Raw genomic sequence first — 20671 nt, forward strand, 5'->3', positions numbered from 1 at the left:
TTTCTTCTGAGGTGTTTAACTCCTTGGGGGACTGCTGGATCTCTGCTTTTCCCTGACACATATGTAGGCAAGGTTCTGGCCTGGGGTGCAGCTGGAGAGAAGAGCAAAGAATGTGAACCAAATGACTTCAGAGAGTTGGGAAAAGGGGTGGAAGTCTTGACCAGACTAAAGTCTCTTCTGAGTTCTACAGGAAGATCATTTGGATTTTCGGGATTTCTACCTTTCTTACATGCCCAAGGGCCAGGGCCAGAGGTCCCCCAGTCTGCTGTCCCTATGCTGCCTCTCAGAACAAGCACGGGTGTATTTGGTTGCCAAGTACACAGGTAAAGCCCAGTGCACATGCTCGTCTGCCTGTAAGGGGCAAGTTCCCAAAATGCACTGTTGCATGCCTGGGCACACCAAGTCCATTAGGCATGCTACCCTAACTGTGAAGACGTAACCTCTGACTCAGTGCACTTCCCAGGCAAACGAGACTGAATCCCCAAGTCACATAACCTACCTTCCTTTATGCTTGAGGCTTTGTGCTACATTTGTCCTGGTGTCTCCAGGCTTCCGTTTCTGGTTAAGCTTTGCCTACCCTTCCTGGAAGTGGCGTTTCTTCTTTGGTCACCTGTATGAAGAGGCTGGCTGGCTGTCACCTCAGCTGCTAACCACAGTTTAATGTGGCTTGCAGGGCTCTGAAGACTCGAGCCGCCTCTGTGTCCTTAGACAGCTCACACTGTCCATCATTCTAATCAGGCCAAACCTCTACTTTCCCTTAGATTCTTCTTCTTCCTCTGTAGTCACCCAGCCTGCTCCCAACCGAGCCAGGAACCGAGCTCTCTGCCATGCTCCATAGGCCCTGCCCATGTTCTCCTTGGAGAAGCTACCGTGCTCTAGAGCAGTGGTTTTCAATCTTCCTAATGCTTTGACCCTTTAATACTACACAGAAACCCTGTCTCAAAAAACAAAAAAAGAAAAAAAGAATGTAAGGGAAAGGACTGGAATGATGGCTGGGGGGTTAGGAGCCCTGGCTGCTTTTCCAGAGGACTTAACATTTCATTCCCAGCAACCACAACTCTGGTCACTCACCACTCTGTGGTCATCGGGTATGCACATAGTATACAGACATACATGGAGGCAAAACACATTAAAAATAAAAAAGTGAACACAAGGAAAAATAGTTGAAGAATATCTGGTCTTTGAAAGACAGGGGGTGATCTTTCTGTAGCTGGCACAATGAACAGGGAAAAAAAAAAAAAATCCCCCAGACTCCACTAAAATGAGTCAAAGAGGAGTAATCTACAGGACACGGATGCTCAAGTTGAGGACGCATACTGTGGAGATGAAGAGTGGCTGCTTGCTCCCTTGTTTAGCAGACCTAAGGAAAGGAACCTGAGCTGAGAGGCAACGGACAAGAAACATAATTCCCTTTTTAGAGGGGTCAGGTATCAGGTTCCCAAGGTACGGGCATGGGGATATTGCCATCACCTATATACAACTTCTTACCCATTTACCATGGCTGCACAGCTTGAAGTATCTGAAAGTTCATCTCAAAGTAAAAAACGGGAACAACAAAAATGGCACAAGTCCCAGAGTTAGCAGAGGCATGACGTCACATATGCCAGCAGAATAGCAAGGAGCTTTGGGGAGGGAGAGGGAACAGCAACATGGAGGACTCTTGCAGCCACCCTCCCAGTATGCCTGACTGCCCGCCCTTAGCAGGGTCGAAAACATGGCTGGTTTTGCTGCTGAGAGCTGCTCACTCAGTATGGCTCCCTAGCGCACTAGAGGGACAGACCTGGGGTGAGACAGACTCTGTCTCCGTTGTCAAAGACCTCACAGTGTCATAGGAAGACCAGGTAGCTCATTTCTTAGATATAATAAAGGCCTAATAGCTGTACTCTCTTGGCATTAAACAACCCCCCCCCCATTCAGCCTCTGGGTCAGTGGACAGCAGGTGTGCAAATCATTGCTTCACCAAAGGCCCAGAAGGCTTTTTCTTGATGGAGTTCAGGAACGAACCTGAAAAAGGGTTCAGACAGAATGGATCAGATGGAATGCTCTCTAGTGCTCAAACTCAGTCTTCCCTGACCACACTTACCTTGAGATGGGGACATCTCTGAGGTGGTAAGCCTGGTTTTAGGGGTTTTTGTTGTTGTTTTAGTTTTTTTGTTTTGTTTTGTTTTCTGTCAGTTCGCTTGATGCTTCCTTCACAGGGAATTGTGCCATTTCATTCGGGTGAAATGACCCAAACTACTAGTCAACAGTGACCTTGGTATACACTTGTAGGTGTCCAGGACTTCCTACACCGGTTTCATTGTGGGTTGTGTGCCAGAGAAGAACACTGAGACAGGAAGTCTCTATTAGCTGGCCAGCAACTACACTGGGTGTTCAGGATGGCAGTGTAGGTTCCAGCCTTTCTCCGGGTGACTTCTTTTCTTTAGACTTATTGATTTATGTATTTTATGCACATGGATACTTTGTCTGCATGTACACCTGCACACCAGAACATGGCATCAGACAATTGTGAGCTGTCATGTGGGTGCTGGGAATTGAACTCAGGACCTTCCGAAGAGCAGCAAGTGCTCCTAACCACTGAGTCATCTCTCCAGCCCCATCAGGGTGAATGTTTAAGTACAAAAGCCATGCCCTGGGTTAAGACATTTCAGCTAGCAACAACACTTAGAAGCAGAACTACATAGAAGCCAAAAAGCAAGATTAGTACATTTAGAGGCTTTCCCAGAACTATGGGTTTTGATGGATCAGGTCTTTGTTTTCACTTTGGCAGGTGGTGCTGATGACGTGTTGAGTTTTACGGCCAGAATGGTACCTCCATCACAGTGTCAGTTGTGCTAAGGTCTGGGGGCCTGCTGTAGTTTCTTTAGTGTTCTAAAGTAGATTCCTTAGTGACGTTTCTTCTATTTCTGGTCAGCATATGTCAAGTGCAGTGGCCGTGTCCATGTTGCTAAGTACTTGAAGATGACTCTGTTGATCAAAGAATACCAAGTACCAGCCCTGCCCCAGGGCATGCCACGATGAAACACACCTGTGCCACCACCATCTGAGACTACTCAGTCCTCCATGCGGGAAGAAGAGACAGATGAAACATGACTTTTCATCTAGAAGTAGTTGCTTCATGTGAATGCATCATCCCCAGGACTTGTCCTCACAAATTTTCCCTCAACACTGCCCAGACACGTGGCCTTTCCTTAGGAATATTTAAGGCCCTAGTAGAGTTGTTAGCAGTGCAACTCCTGCTAAGCAGGGGAGCGTCAAGCTGAAAGCAATCCAGCCCTAGAATCTGGAGCCCTATGGGCTAAATAAAGACCAGAGCTTGCTGTCCTCTGGACCCACCACTGGTATATCATCATCTATCCATCCAGTAACCATGAGCCCGTGTTACCACATCTAGTTTTAATCTGACATCACAAGGCTGGTACACATATTCTCCCTTTCTGTGCATAGGCCAGAGAAGCCTGGTTCCCATTGCCTTTATATACTTAATTCCTGGACCAGTTCCTTGAAATAACAAGAGCAAAAAACCAATACCAAACAAACAAACAAAACCCAAACTCATCCTTTGCTGCTGTCCCCTAACTCATAGTTTGCTTTCTTCACTCTATCTGGGTTTCCACGCCACCCTTTTGTAAATAGAGCTCCTAATTGGTCTAAATAATAAAAATCCAGAGTCAGATATTGAGGAAAATGCTGACAAATCAGAAAGAAATAACAAGCCACAGCACACCTTACCTCCTCAGCATCTCAGCAGACAAGAGAGCGAGTTCCTGTTTCTCCCTGCTTATATCCTGTTTCCGCCCAAGCTACCTCACTTCCTGTCTGTACAGACCTCCAGACCTCTGTGGTTAGCTGGTGGCAAGCTCCGTTCTCTGACCTTCAGACAGGCTTTATTTGTGCAAGCGAGATATCACCACACCTTTTAGACCGCCCACGTGAGTGGCCCTGACACACTTCATTTGGCTCTACTCCATTAGTTAGACTCTGGCCTCTTACACTGTAGCATCCTTTGCATGAAAATTGGTCCTTGGCCCGTTAAGCCTTATGCTCCTGTTGTGAACCACCTTAAGGTACTAGTGTTGTGCCCAAACTCTGAACCCCCACAATCACTATGAAACCCAATCCAATGCAAAAGCAAAGAGTCTTTAATTTTATGAGTTAACTTGGGTTCCCTTGGCCATCCAACACAGCGATTGAAGGAGGAGGACCTCGAGCAGCAGTGGCTCGGGAGAGAGTGTCTGGGGGCTTGCTAGTTGCATGGCAACAGTCTCAAGATTGGTGCACCTCCTGGCTTGGGCAACATGCCCTGTGTTGATTGGTCAGCTGCAGCTACAGCAAGGTTGCTTTGCCTAGAGGCCATCCCAGGGTGCTTGCTATGCTCTGCATTCCACGGTTATCGGCAAAGCATATCCAGAGCCTGCTAGCTGACTTCTGATTGGTTCCTTGCCACATGGACGGTGTCTGGCTTCCTAGTGACTAGGGCAAGGTTGGGTTGTTGAGTCAGAGGCCTACGTCTTGCTGGATGTTTTCTGCAGCCTGTCATGGCTGCCAAAGCAGGGGCTGGGTGGGGACCAGGGCCCTTCATTAGAACTGACTTTTTTAGGAGGGGAAGAGCAAATATTTTGCTACATGAAGTAAGACAAGTACTTCTCCAAGGGACTAACAGTATGTGGTCTTAGACGTCTCCCCTCGCTGCTCCTTGTGTCACATTCAGAACACACACAGCCATTTTGCAGAGGCACAGTGGGAACCACTCTCCCAGGGACACACGCACAAAGGCCCAGAAGCCAGATGCAAAGGGCTACAAGCTCTCTGGTGTCTGTCACTCACCTCAAGGGTCTTCTCCCCACACAGCTATTAGGATGGAGGTTTCCTGGTGGACGATACAGACAGCCCTGGCTTGGGGGTGAGGCTTCAGAGAAGGAAGTGCCAATGAGCTGGGCTCCTGGGTGGGAGTGCTGGGAAGTCCCCATTTGGGCACACAGGGAGGCAACTGCAGTTTTCAGATCACATTCCCATGGCCCTGATCTGCTGAGAATTTGGACAGATTCCAGCATCTATCAGATGACAAAGTGGATGGGGACCAGTTGTAGCACGCCCACATCCACCAGACTGTGTTCTTTTGCGAACCAGATGTATTTGCTTTTCTTTTTTTTTAAGATTTTATTTATTTAGTATGTATACAACATTCTGCTTCCATGTCTATCTGCACACCAGAAGAGGGCACCAGGTCTCACAACGGATGGTTGTGAGCCACCATGTGGTTGCTGGGAATTGAACTCAGGACTTCTGGAAGAGCAGTCAGTGCTCTTAACCTCTGAGCCATCTCTTCAGCCAGACTACTAGTTTTTAAATAAAGGGTCTCTATACAGCTAAAGTTGGACTTGAAATCACTATGTAGCTAGGTTTGCCTCCAACTCTTGATCTTTCTGCCTTGGCTTTCCAATTATTGGGTTCCAGGCATGCAGTACCTCACCCCACTCTAAATGTATTCTTAACAGTACAGCCCCAAATACCCATACATACAGGATGGAAATAGGAATGTTAACAATTTTGAATCTAGGAGAGGATACAAAAGTGTGTTGTTGACCATAAGTGGTTTCGATTTGGCTGCTTTTGTTAATTTTTTATGGGGAGCCCACCAGAGAAGACCACTCAGACAGTTTATAGCTAACTGAGTCTATTTCAGTGGCCTGGGACTACAAGTGTAGTTCCAAGCAATTAGAGCAAAAACCACGTCCTGTCATCCTGCTCAACAGCTGAATGGGGAGCTTTTGCCCAAGCAGGCAGATTAACAGAAGCCAAGATAAGCATTTATGTGGACGGAGATGTTTGTACGTACAGATAGTTTAATGTAAGTCAAGATAAATTAGCAGGGGCATCTGGACCTCAGGCTCTGAGTACAGTTTTGGGTAATTTTCCACAAGTCTCCATCAAAGAAGACAAATTCTTGCCCTGTCACAAATGTATAGTTTATCTTTACATCAGGGCAGAGAGCATAAATTACAGGGTATTACCCTCTCAAATATTTATGGGTTTAACTCCTTTGAAAAGGACTTATTTCAGAACAGCTGTTTTGAACATCTCCACACAAATATTTAAGTAATGGATTTACAATAAAGATCCTTCTTTGTTCCTTTTCATCCACCAGATTTTATCCAAAAATGTTCTTTTAAATTTAACAGTGGATGAATGCATTTTTTCCTAAACTATCTGCAATACACTTTTGCCTCTCATATGAGTTACAGTAATGCCAATAAATGGAGAACAATATAAAAGCTATTTTACAAAACATGGGAATGAGCCAAATATTCTTTCAAGATTTTTATTATTTATAACGACCCTTTCCCCCCACAACTTTGGCCGGTACTGTGCTTGCCACTAACAAATTATACACAAAGAAAGTAAATGTTCAGTCGACTATGACAGGAGCCATGGAACATGAGTGGTGACAAGGAAGGAGCCTCAGATAAACCTAGTTCCAATAACAGCTCTCTCTAAGTCGACTGTCCTGGGAGAGTAGTGTTTGAGGGATTATGGGAATTATGTTTATACAATGAACAAGACGAGAGTGAATCAAGAACATGATGGCCGTCCTATACTTCTGACATTCACACACAATTCTCAACAGAGCATCACCCATGACAGACAAACTTCCCGCATTCTCATTTGCAGAGAGATCCTTGATATCAAGGATCCTTGACATTTCATTCTAGGGCAAATTAAAGTTCTTTCCACATACTTTTCCGTTGCAGTCTTGCCAGTACGAGTACTCTGATACACAGAATTGTTTATAGTCTTTACATGCACAGGACTCCTGGGGAGTGGGTATTTTCTGTTGTAGCATAAACTTGCCATTTACAATAAAGGATTTCCCATTCTTTACATTCATGAGGTTTCAGATCTATATGGACTCTCTCATGAGGTTTTAGAGAAGTTAATTCTATGAATTCCACATTCCTTGCATTCATAGGGTTTCACACCAGCATGGATTTCTTTATGTTGAAGGTCTGAGCTCCAATTGAAGTCTACTTTACAGTGACAGGGTTTGATACCAGAATGATTTATCCACTGTGCTTATGAAGACGCAACTAAATCTAGATTATTTCCCCACAATTCTTCCATTAATGTTTTTTTTTTTTAACCATAATGAATTCTCTGATATACAACTAACTAGCTTAGACTCAATGCTAAAGGCCTTTCCACATTCTTTACATCCATAAGGCTTTTGACTAATATGAACTTAAGCATGCCAAACTAAGCTTGATTTTCAACTAAAGGGCTTTTCACATTTTTAACATTGGTAAGGTTCCTCACCAGTGTGGATTCTCTGATGTGCTTTAAGGTATCCATCACGAGTAACGTAGCTCCCACATTCTTTCATTCATAAGGATTCTTGCCAGCATGCATTCTAACATGTCCAAGAAATTGGTAATGATATCGAAAGGTTTGCCTGCATTCTGAACACCGAAAGGGCTTCTCACCAGTGTGGATTTTCTCGTGAAGTCGAAGTCCTCTACCACGAGCAAAGCCCTTTCCACATTGCTTGCACTGGTAGGGTTTGATATCAGTATGAGTTCTCTGATGTTGGGTAAGTTCCGTCTGAATTCGGAAGGACTTCCCACATTCCTTACATAGAAAGGGCTTATCACCGGTATGGGTTTTCTCATGAATTCTAAGGCCTGTACCACGAACAAAGCCTTTCCCACATACCTTGCACTGATAGGGTTTGATATCAGTATGGATTTTCTGATGCTGAGTAAGTTGGTAATGAAGTCTGAAAGCTGACCCACACTGCTCACATTCAAATGATTTCTTTCCAGTATGAATGTTCTGGTGGCGAGTGAGCTGTGCCAGAACAGTGAAGGCCTTCCCACAATGCTTGCACTGAAAGGGTCTCTCACCAGAATGAATTTTCTGATGTTGTGTGAGGTTTGAGCGCCGATTAAAGGCTTTCCCACACTCGTTGCATTCAAATGGTTTCACACCAGCATGAATATTCCTATGTTGGACAAGGGTGGAGACACGCTTGAAGGACTTCCCACATTCCTCACATTCAAACAGTTTTTCATTTGAATGAATTATTTTATGGCTCTTAAGGTGGGCACGAAGACGAAAGGCCTCTCCACACTCCGTACATTCAAAAGCTCTCTCGCCACTATGAAATCTCTGGTGGCGAATGAGATGGATATTAAGTCTGAAGACTTTCCCACATTGCTTACACTCAAAGGGTTTCTTTCCAGAGTGGATACTCTGATGCTCAGTAAAATTTGAACGTCGACGGAAGTTTTTCCCACATTCTTTGCAATGGTAAGGTCTCTCATCGGTATGAATTCTGTGATGTTGGGTAAGTAGAGACTGAAGTCTGAAGGCTGCCCCACAGAGTTTACACTTGAAAGGTTTCACATTAGTGTGGATACTCTGATGCACAGTAAAATTCGAACGTCGACGAAAGTATTTCCCACAGTCCTTGCACTGATAGGGTTTCTCATCGGTATGAATGCCCTGATGTTCAGTAAGGTGGTACTTACGTCTGAAGGCTGACCCACACAGCTTACACTTGAAAGGTTTCTCATCAGTGTGAGTTTTCTGATGCTCAGAGAGGTATGACTGAAGCCTAGACGCCTTCTCACACACATTACACCCAAAGGGTTTCTCACCTGTCTGAACACTCTGGTGCTGCTCAAAGTATAAGCCATTACTGAGTACCTTGCCACACTGTTTACAATGAAAGGATTTCTCTCCAGGATGCTTGTTCTTGGTCCGAGTGATGAGCTTTGCTAGTACAGTGAAGGCCTTCTTGCATTCCTTACACTGCAAGGGTTTCTCACCAGAATGAGTTTTCTGTTGTTCCATGAAGTCTGACTGACAATTAGAGGCCTTTCCATACTCATTAGATTCATATAGTTTCACAACAGAATGAATAACCCTATGTTGCGAAAGACTGGATTTACGCTTGAAAGATTCACCACATTCCTTGCATTCAAAAGGTCTCTCAGCACTGTGCGATGTCTGATGTCTTATAAGAAGGTAGGGGAGTCTGAAGGTTTTCCCACACTCCTTGCATTCAAAAGGCTTCTCACCACTGTGCGATTTCTGATGTCTTGTAAGTTGTTGGTGGAGTCTGAAGGTTTTCCCACATTCCTGACATTCATAGGGTCTCTCTTCAGTATGAACACTCTGATGCTGAATAAGAGTTGAACTACAACCAAAGTACTGCCCACATTCTTTACATTCATACGCCTTTTCTGTGTTGTGAGTCAGACGCTGTCTGGGGTAAGAGGGCATTGTTTCCTTGTTTCCTTGTTCATCGTTTCCTGCTTGACAAGTCTGTAGTCCCTTGAATGTCCTGGAGTTGGGGCCATGACTAACACTGGAGCCCTGGAGGTCAGAAGTTTTACTTATATGTTTTATGCTCTCTTTGGATGGATTTATATTATGATTGCCTGGAGATCGTTTTTGAGCTTCACAATCTGACTCCAAATCTGAAAGAAATGGGAAAGCAAGACTATTTTATTTTCCTGTGACACAAACCACAAACACAGACAAAATCCATTCAATCAATGGCCCAACTCAGTATTTTCTGAGCTCACCAATAGCAAAGAGAGAGAGAGAGAGAGAGAGAGAGGTTTATACGAGACAGTACACTGCGGAACAGGTTGGAAATGAGAAAGCATGTCTGCTTAAAGAGATTAAGACAATCTGTACTAAAATAATCTTAGGTGCTTTATGCATACTATAGGAAATACACAGGAGTTGGTGGTTTTTGAACAAACTATCTGTCATGCATTAAAAACACTGGTCAAGGCCTGGAATTGTAAAAAAAAGAAAAAAAAAAAAAAGAAGGGAGTAAAAGTCTGTGGTGGTGATGGTGGTGGTCCACAATGGCAATGACCCCAGTAACAGGCAGTCAGAGGTGACAAACTACATAGGGAGACTGTCTGTCTGGGTGTGCGTGTGGCGGGGAGAAAGAAAGGGGAGATGATACATTAGACTTTTAAAGAAAACTAAGGATCTCTGGCCAGGGAAACTGGTATGGTAATTGTAGACGGTTATCTATTCTCCCATTTCCTCCCAACCTAATCCCCAGTCTCATTCCTAGATCTACAGCAGACCACCTGCTGCGGCCTGCCCTTCATCCCTGTCCCCACGTATAGCTGGTCACTCAGATCCAAACCCCCTAACTTCCTTCTCCCCAGTCACTGCTTTATCCCAACCCACAACTCCACCAGAGATCCCCTGGAAAGCCACAGGTCACCAAGTGCAGGGAAACAGTAGGTTAATAATCTGCAGATCTTCACCCCTCTCTCCACTCCTCCAAGGCCAATCCCCAGTCCCAAACCCAGCTCTGTAGCAGACTACCTGTAGCATCTCCTCACTCTCTGACCTCATTCCTAGGGGACTAAGCAGACCCTAGTGGAATGACTGCTTTCCTCCCTCCTAGGGGACCCTTCAACAACCCCCCCCCATTACTAAGTGTCAGCTCCCGATACCTCGAAACACATTTTACCTGGAACCCCAGTGGCCACACCTATCAGGATCCCAAAGGAATTCCCTACCAAAAACACAGCCCCACACTCTCCGAAGAACCAGAGAGGGTACCAGAAACCAAGAAACAAAACACTCACCCAACAAAGACAAGACCAGATACCAGCACCGAGAGTTACAATCTTCCCAAATCCAGATGCCTGGCTGCCAGTGGAAAAACACAGTGACAACCACTGTGGTATGTCTGCACTAAAGTCCAACACCCCTACTACAGCAGGACCTGAGTATTGCAAGACAGCTGAAGAACAAGAGAAATGCATTCAAATGGGCTTTATAAATATAACAGAGGTTGTTAAAGAGGAAAAGAAGAAATGCCTCAAAAGAAATCTATGAAAACACGGTGGGAAGATATGATTCAAACAGTACAAGATCTGAAAGTAGATACAGAATCAATAAAGAAAACCCAAACTGAGGAAAATTTGGAAATGAAAAGGTTGGGGACTAGAAAAGGAACCTCGGAGGCAAGCCTCACGAACAGAATAACAAGAGATGTTAGAGAAAATGCTGGCGTTGAAGACAGAATAGAAGAAACAGATACCTCAGTCAAAGAAAATGGTAAGGCTAAAAACATTCCTGCATAGATCATCCAAGAGATCTGGAACACATGAAAAGACCAAATCTAGGGATAACAACAGAGGAAGGAGAAGAGACCCAGGCGAAAGGCACGGGAGATATTTTCAACAAAATCACACAAGAAAATCCCCCTAATCTAAAGAATATAATGCCTATCAAGGCAGAAGAAGCATACAAAACACCAAATAAATGGACCACATAAACATTAATAAGACATTAAATGTACAGGACAAAGAAAGAATATTAAATGTCATACAACTATGTACCAACATAAAGAAATTAGAGAGGATCTATACGCCAACTTAACACCACAGTTGAAAGCTCTAGAACAAAAAAAAGACAAAATTAAGAAATAAACTCGGGACTGAAATCAATAAAATAGAAACAATAACTATAAGAAAAAAAAAACCAATGAAACAAAGAGTTGGTTCTTGAGAAAGTCAGTAAGAGTTCCAAACCATTAGCCAAATTACCCAAAAGGCAGAGAAAAGAAGATCCGATGAACAGTATTTGAGATAAAAGCAGGACATAAAAACAGACAGAAAGGGAATCCAGCAAATCAGTAGGACATAAGACAAAAGCTTTACTCTACCAAATTGGAAAATCTAAAAGTAATGGATGAGTTTCCCAGTACATACCACTTACCAAAGTTAGAACAAGAACAGGTAAACAACTTAAACAGACCTATAGCCTCTGGTGAAAGAGAATCAGTCATTAAAAGTCTTCCAACCCCACCCCCCAAAAAAGCCCAAGGCCAGGTGGTTTTAGTGCAGAATTTTATCAGACTTTCACAGAAGAGTTCAGGCCAATATACCTCAAATTACTCCTCAAAATAAACACAGAAGGAGCACAGTCCAGTTTTTTTTTTTTTTTTTTTTGAGGCCATAGGCACTCTGATACCAAAATCTCATAAAGACCCAACAAACTATAGACACATTTCCTTAATGAATATAGATGCAAAAGTTCTCAATAAAATACTTGCAAATGATCAAAAAAGATCACCCACCATGATCAAGCAGGCTTCATCCCAGAGAGGAAGGGATTATTCAACATACGCAAATTGAGAAATACAATCCACCTTATAAAACTGAAAGACAAAGGCCACAGGATCATCTCATTATCTGCAGAAAAGGTCTTTGACAACATTCAACACTGCCCCATGATGAGAGTCCTGGAGGCGGGGAGGGGAGGGAGAGGGAGAATGGACTGACATGTGAAGCAAGCTTGTTCCTAATTTGAACTAATAAAAAAAAAAAAATAAGAAAAAAAAAAAAAGAGTCCTGGAGGGCCGGGTGGTGGCACACACCTTTAATCCCAGCACTTGGGAGGCAGAAACAGGGTGATCTCTGAGTTTGAGGCTAGGAATACAAGGAACATATTTCAACATAAAAAAACAGTGTACGGCAATCCCAGGGCCAGCATCAACTTAAATACAAAGGAATTCAAAGCAATTCCACAAAGTCCAGAACAAGACAAGGTTGTCCACTCTCTCCATAGCTATTCACTAGAGTCCTTGAAATGTTTGCTAGAAAAATAAGAGACAATTGAAGGAGATCAAGGGCATTCAAACTGAGGTCAAAGTATATTAATTTGCAGATGATACAACAGTATACATAAGTGACCCCGAAGATTCCATCAGGGAACTCCTACAGCTGATAAACACATCCAACTCACAATAATTGGTAACCGGTCCCCAAAGGGAGTGGCACTATTAGGAGGTGTGTCTTTGTTGGCCTGGGGGTGGCCTCATTGGAGGAACTGTGTCATTATGGGGTGAGCTGTGAGATCTCATTTATGTTCAAGGCACACCCAGTGTCTCAGTTCAATTCTTGTTACCTGCAGGTAGTTGTAGAACTCTCAGCTACCATGCACACTGCCATACTCCCAGCTGCATGTCCCACCATGACTGTAATGCACTGAGCCTCTGAAACTGAAAGCCACCACCTCAATTAAATGTTTTCCTTTATGAGAGTTGCCATGGGCACAGTGTCTCCTATAGCAATACAAACCCTAAGACACCACCTACGTACAAACGACAAACGGACTGAGAAAGAGAAAAAAAAAAAAATCAGGGAAATAACACCTTTCACCACAATAGCCTCAACTAATATACAATATCTTGAGGTAACTCTAACCAAGGAACTGAAAGACTTGTATGATAAAAACATAAAACATGGGAAAGCTCTCCCATGCTAATGGCTTGGCAGAGCTAATATAGTAAACATGACCATTACACCACAAGCAAGCTATAAGTTCAGTGAAATCATCTTCAAAATATCACAATTAATTATTTACAGATAATAAGAAGCCAACTTTCATTCAAGACCAGCCTGGTCTACAAGAGCGAGTTCCAGGACAGCCTCCAAAGCCACAGAGAAACCCTGTCTCCAAAAAACCAAAAAAAAAAAAAAAAAAAAAAAAGCCAACTTTCATCTTCTTATGTGAACACAAAAAACCCAGGATAACAACAGAGAAGAGAGAGAGAGAGAGAGAGAGAGAGAGAGAGAGAGAGAGAGAGAGAAACAGAAATCCTGAATAATAAGAGAACTATAGGAGGTATCACCATCCCCAATCTCAAGTTGGTAGTATAGAGCTATAGTAACAACAGTTTGACACTGACATAAAGACAGACAAATTGGGCTGGAGAGATGGCTCAGCAGTTAAGAGTACTGACTGTTCTTCCAGAGTTCAATTCCCAGCTACCACATGGTGGCTCACAACCACCTTGAACGAGATCTGGTGCCCTCTGCTGGCATGCAGGCAGAAGACCGTATACATAATAAATAAATAAAATGTTAAAAAACACCAGACAAGGAATCAAGGGAATCAAATTGAAGACCTAGACATCAACCCACATACCCATGGACACCGGGTTGTTGATAAAGAAGCCAGAAATTCATACTGGAAAAAAGACAGCATCTTTAACAAATGGTGCTGGTCAAAAATGACAGCAGCATGTACAAGAATGCAAATAGATCCATACTTAACCACCCTGCACAAAACTCCAAATGACTCAAAGACCTTACTATAAAAGCAGATACACTGAACCTGATAGAAGAGAAAGTGGGGGGGTGGCCTTGAACTCATCAGCACAGGAAAAGATTTAGTGAAGAGAACACCATTAGCACAGGCAAAAAGGCCAACAAGTAATCCACGGGGCCTTATGAAACTGAAAGGCTTCTGCACATCAGAGGACACTGTCACTCAAAGCGGCAGCCTACAGGCTGGGAAAAGCTTATCAACTACAAACCTGATAGAGGGCTAATATCGAAAACATAGAAAGAACTCAAAAAAACTAGACATAAAAAAACCAAATAACCCAATTTAAAAATGGGGTGCAGGTCTAAACAGAGAAGTATCAAAAGAGGAAACGCAAGTGGCTGAGAAACACTTAAAAAAGCGTTCAACATCCTTGGCCATCAGGGAAATGCAAATCAAAATTACTTTGAGCTTTCATCTTACACAGTCAGGATGCTAAGATCAATAAAACACAGGACCACTCATGGGGGCAGTATGTGGAGCAAGCAGAACACGCAGCCACTGCTGGTGGGAGTGCAAACGTTTCCAGCTACTATGGAAACCTGTGTTGTGGGTCCTCGGGAAGGTCAGCATCAATCTACCTCCAGATCCGGCTCTCCCACTGGGCATATAGCCAAAGGACTTCATCCGACCAGAGACACTTACTCAAACATGGCTATTGCTGCTCTATTGTTAGTAGCCAGAAATTGGAAACAACCTAGATGTCCTTCAACAGAAGTATGGATAATAGGGGCCGGAGAGATGGCTCAGAGGTTAAGAGCACCGACTGCTCTTCCAGAGGTCCTGAGTTCAATTCCCAGCAACCACATGGTGGCTCACAGCCATCCGTTATGAGATCTGGTGCCCTCTTCTGGTGTGCAGGTATACATGGAAGCAGAATGTTGTCTACATAATAAATAAAATCTTTTTTTAAAAAAAAAAAGAAGTATGGATAATAAAAATGGGGCGCATTTACATAGCACAGTATTTCTCAGCTATTAAAAAAGTGGAATCATGCCACATGGTGGTGGCACACATCTTTAATCTCAGGAGGCAGAGGCAGGTGGACCTCTGTGAGTTCGAGATCAGCCTGGTTTACAAAGAGAGTTCCAAGACACCCAGAGCTGTTATACAGAGAAATCCTGTCTCAAAACAAACAAACAAATGAAATCATGAAATTCAAAAGTAAATGGATGGAACTATGAAAAAAAAAAAACAAAAAACAAAAAACATTATGAGTAGGGTATTATAGGTCCAGAAAGACAAAAATGGTATGGTATGATGGTATGTATTTACTTCTATGATAATAGCTGTTAAATCAATAAAGCCACACTACATAGAACCGAAGGGTTTGGGGGTATAGATTTCATTAGAAAAGGCAAATAGACAGTTATGGATGGATGGAGAGTTGGAATGAGAGGATCAAATGGAAAGGGGGGGAGGGAGGAAATATGAGGAGAGGTACTTCAACTTTAGGGCCAATTGAGGGCTAGTATGGAAATCTAATACAGTAGAAACTTCCTAAAATATACACATATATGAAGGCTAACTAACTGAAGTAGACAAATAATGGGGAGACAAAACCCCAACTGATCATCTCTTGTCACCAAATGAGGCTTCCAGTGCCAGAGTTGGCTTACACCTAACTGACCTGTTGGCCAGAGGGGTACAATGGGGAACCCCAAACAATGCAGGCTGTTGCCACAAACTGATGGTAAGACCACAAAGCTGAGGACAACACCTACATAGCTTAATGAACACAGCATCCGCCCATATTTCCAGTGTCTTTGGTACAGAATGATATTCTACATACTACCAGAAGAGAAAATTAAACACCAAGCCAGCCACAAACCCTTGAATGTAGTCTTTTTTTTTTTTTTTTTTTTGCAAGCTATATCATGCCCGCAGCGGCACAAAGTTTGCGGGAGTAAAGAATCAATATGTGATTTGATTAAGGCCCACTCCATGAGACGGAACTCATTCCTAACACTGGTTGAGTGATCAAGAACCTGAAACCTTGGCTAGAGAGATGGCTCAGAGGTTAAGAGCACCGACTGCTCTTCCAGAGGTCCTGAGTTCAATTCCCAGCAACCACATGGTGGCTCACAACCATCCGTTATGAGATCTGGTGCCCTCTTCTGGTGTGCAGATAGACATGGAAGCAGAATGTTGTATACATAATAAATAAATAAAATCTTAAAAAAAAAAAAGAAGTTGAACACTAAAAGTCCAAAAAGCCAAAATCAACCCCATAATGTTATTTAAAATGGAAAACCCATAAAGAAAACTCCCTCTGGAGATCCTCCTGAAAAGATAGTGTTATTAGTACGAGAGTAATAGGGTGTTTTAGATTAATTAGGATTGACGGAAAGGCATTGTGGATAATACCTTACTAGGGCAGGCATGAAATACTTGGTATCAACTATCAAATCAATGACTCACAATCAAACAGTTCAAAAAAGTGTTTAAAAATGTAGTTGTATACATAAACACAGGACACAAGGAAAACCGTTTATAGTCAGTACATTTAGATATTTTTTAAAGCTGTTTTCTTGGGAGAGGCTGTGGTGAGGTGGTAATTTGGTTGAATTTTTTATTTTTTAATGATGATTTTCATTTTTACATGTTTCTGTGAGTGCCTGCATGTATGCGTATATAAAATTTGCATGCCTGGTGCCCAAGGAAGCCAAAAAAAAAGAGGACCAGATCACTTGGAATTAGAGGTACAGGCAGTTGCAAGCCTCCATGTGGGAGCTAGAAACCCAGTGGGTAATGGAAGCAAAGCCTGGGGCCTCTGTATGAGCAGCAAGTGCTCTTAACCACTGTACCAGCTCTCCAGCCCATCTATGTTTTGAGATGGTCTGTCACCTAGGCTGGCCTCAAGCTCAGTACGCAGCTGAGGATAACTTTGAAGTTCTCATCTTCCTGCTTCCACCTCCCCAACCCTGGCATTACAGATAAGTGCCCTTGTTAGTCAGGGTTCTCTAGAGGAACAGAAGTGATCATTCTATATATATGGACTTATGAGAGTGGCTTACAGGCTGTGGTCCAGCAAGCCCAACACTGCCTGTCTAACAACACAAAGTGCAAGAATCCAGTGGTTGTTCACTCTGTTCACGCCTTGAGGCTGGATGTCCCCACAGGCCTGAGGTACATGCTGGACTCTGAAGAGGCAGGCTCTCCTGCCAGTGAAGGAATGGACTTGCCAGCAGAGTGAGGGAAGCAGGCAAAAGGCAAGGCCTTCCTTCTCTCACACCCTTTGCACAGGCGGCCACCAGAAGGCGGGGCCCAGATTTAAGGTGGGTCTTCTCGATTCAAATGACTTAATTAAGAAAAACTTTCTCATGGGTAAACCCAGAGGCTTGGGTTCCAGTTAGTCCCAAATGTGGTCAGGAGGCATCACCACAGGCCCCATGCAAAGCTGGGCAGAAGGCTGGGTTGAGAGTGCACTCACATGCTGTCCCATTGGCCTGTCCGTCTCCTCTTTTTGAGTCAGGGTCTCTCATTTGCCTAGAGCTTGACAGGTAAACTAGGCTGAGTGTTAGCAACACAAGAGATCTGCCTCTCCCAGTGAGAAGCATAGGCTATACCATCATGCCTTGATTAGAGTGACTGAAGATACAGAATTAAAATGTTTGCTATGCCTCATTGGAGTACTGTGTTCACTGGTGTTCAAAGTATCTTATCATTGGATCAGCCATTAAGATGGCTCTTCCAGAGGACCTGGGTTTGAGTACGAGCAGGGCATCTGACACTCTCTTATGGCCTCTTTGGGAACCTGCACACATGTGCACACACACAACCAATAATAAAATACATTAAAAATGACAGAAAGAGGGTAACTGCTCCAGCAAGAGGGAGGAAGATGAGAACAACTTAGTGACTCATGAACTCGAAGCCCCTGTGACAGCATTTGCTATGACCGTGACGTCCTTCCCAGGTCTCAGCCGTGTTCTTCAACAGGTCTTGGCACTCTGAAGGAAGTGTGTCAACCCACTGTCAGGTTGACTCTCTGACCACATGCTGTGTCTGCCCATGCTGGAGCCCCCTCTTCCTCTTACTCACCTGGGCTGGGCCTGTTTGTGCCTTCCTTCACCACCATCCAGGGCTCTCTCTCTTGCTCTAATAAGGTGATCAGATCAGGTTTGGAAATGGAGCTTCCCACTTAAAAGAAAGGAAAAAAAAAAAAAAAAAAAAAGGACACATGTGGTAATCTTTTTGGTTTCTTTGAAACTGGGTCTCTCTAATTATACCGATAGGTGTGGGAATTTGATATGTAGACCAGGCTGGCCTTGAATTAACCTTGATCTGCCTGCCTCTGCCTCCCAAATGCTGGGATTAAGAGTATGTCCCACCATGAGCTGCCTGTGCAGATCTCTAAAAATACAGACTTATTTATTATAAAGGTCTACACAGCTTGGCATAGTGGATCATGCCTGTAAGCCCAACAGCTGGGGGAACGAGCTAGACCAATCTGTGCTACATAGCAAGACTCTTGTCCCGGGGAAAATGGGAAGGAGGCTAATCTCATTTAAATACAGATCAGGGCTTGTCATATAAGAGGAAAGTATACATCCTGGGTAAGAACAAGAACCCTTAGGCTACACTGTCTCATGTAAACCCCATCTCTGCAGCTCACTAGTTAGGCCATTTATTTAGGCAAGTCCCCCTAGATTCTATGTGCAATGTTCCCATCTGAACATACATGTAATCACAACACTTGGGAAGTGCAAGCAGGGTTATCAGAAGTTCAAGGCTGGCTTTAGTTTCAAGGTAAGTCTAAAGTCAGCCTGAGCTACATGAGATCTGGCCTTAAAAAAGCAATTAATAATAATAATAATAAATAATAAAATTTAGATTGAGTTGATGATATCTATTGGATAGGGTTGATACTTAGATGAAATAGTATATCCAAACACTTTGAATATTTTCTGACCCATAGTAACACAAAATTTTTTTTTTAATTTCCATTTATTACTTAGCAATGCTGGGGATGGAACTAGGTCCTTGAGCATGCTGGGCAAGTGCTCTACCATTGACTTACGTCCCCAGCAATAAAAATTGCTATACTGTTACTTACGCTGCCTTTTTTCACATGTACACCTCCTGCGTACAGATATGCTCAACGAAATGACAAACTCACCGCCTGAAGCATCCACACCAAAGCATGTGAAGAAAGTGCTCACTGAGGAAACAGAATGGCTCCACTTCTGTTTTGAATCGATTCTAGTGATCCATTACTAAGTAAATCATAAAGGCTCTTTTATTTAGTTGTGCATGCATGCATGGATAGTGTGCCTATGTTTTTATGAGGGTCTAGGCACAAGTGTGTGTAGGCACACGTGCGTGTGTGTGTGTGTGTGTGTGTGTGTGTACAGGCCAGAGAGCAGTGTGAGGGGTCATCTTTGATGGCTCCCCACTTTTGTTTTTGAGACAGGGTCTCTCTCTGAACCCAGAACTCACTGAGAGGATCTGGACAAACAACAGGTGCTCTATGAAGTTCCTGTCTCAACCAAGGAAATACCACATTATTCCCTTGGGAAGGAGGCGCTACAGCTACAGCTTTACAATTCTATCAATTTAAATTGATTTTATTTTATGCCCATGGGTCTGTCCACATGTACATCTGAGTACCGTATGCATGCACGGTCCCCATGGAGGCCACAAGATCGCACCAGATCCCCTGCAACTGGAGTCACAGATGGCTGTGAGCTAACTGGTTGGCCTGGGAATGGAGCCTCTTGCAGAGGACCTACTTCTCTTAAACACCAAATTATCTCTGTAGCCCTTAATTCTATTTGCTGATTTGTTTCCTCATTTATTTCATTTAGTTTATTTATTTTGTTTTGTGTGAAACTGGGCCTCACCCTGTAGGCAAGGTTATCCTGGAACTCACTATGTATCTGAGGGTGACCTTGAACTCACAGCAGTGTTCCTTCTTCAGCCTTCTGAGTGAAGGAATGACTGGAATGGGTCACCAAGCCCAGCTGCAGCTACCACAGGAAAGATGGCCCTGTCTTTACACTCAGAGTGAGGAAAGCCAACAGTGTAGAGGACACGTCCCCCACTCCTGGGGACAGATGGCCTTACCCACTGTGACCAGGTTGCTGTAGGTCTCCAACATCAGGTCCCTGTAGAAGGCCCTCTGAGCAGAATCCAGGCAGGCCCATTCCTCCTCAGAGAAGTCAACAGCCACATCCCCAAATGTCACTGCGCCCTGAAACCACAGACACAGCAGAGTGAAATGGGGAAGCATTCAAGTTGGAGAAACAGCTGGGCGGTGGTGGCGCACGCCTTTAATCCAAGCACTAGGGAGGCAGAAGCAGGTGGATCTCTGTGAGTTCAAGACCAGCCTGGTCTACAAGTGCTAGTTCCTGGACAGCCTCCAAAGCCACAGAGAAACCCTGTCTCAAAAACAAAACAAAACAAAACAAAAAGATGGAGAAACAAGGGAAAGGACTCAAGAATGGGAAAGGAGCCATGGAAATGTTCAAGGCACCTGACTGCCTTCAAGATGATGTGTGTGTCTAAGCTC

At 43.7% G+C, this 20671-nt stretch overlaps 1 protein-coding gene across 2 annotated transcripts in view; it reads right to left on the minus strand.

The window, feature by feature from the left end:
• Window positions 1-6308: 6308 nt before the first annotated feature.
• LOC100766898 (zinc finger protein 60) overlaps window positions 6309-20671 on the minus strand; it is a 16855-nt gene continuing 2492 nt past the window's right edge. Inside the window, exons 3-5 of one of the 2 annotated variants that reach the window (XM_035449229.1) lie at window positions 20231-20353; window positions 18202-18300; window positions 6309-9482 (exon numbers count right to left, since the gene is read on the minus strand). In XM_035449229.1, the coding sequence (XP_035305120.1) occupies window positions 7378-9482; window positions 18202-18300; window positions 20231-20306 (2280 nt within the window). In that variant the 5' untranslated portion in view covers window positions 20307-20353 and the 3' untranslated portion in view covers window positions 6309-7377. Of the gene's footprint in view, window positions 9483-18201; window positions 18301-20226; window positions 20354-20671 lie in introns of both variants that reach the window. The other variant, XM_027430480.2, reaches the window with a different exon arrangement.

The sequence above is a fragment of the Cricetulus griseus genome, chromosome 9 (genome assembly GCF_003668045.3).
Source record: "Cricetulus griseus strain 17A/GY chromosome 9, alternate assembly CriGri-PICRH-1.0, whole genome shotgun sequence".
In the NCBI taxonomy this organism is placed as follows: Eukaryota; Metazoa; Chordata; class Mammalia; order Rodentia; family Cricetidae; genus Cricetulus; species Cricetulus griseus.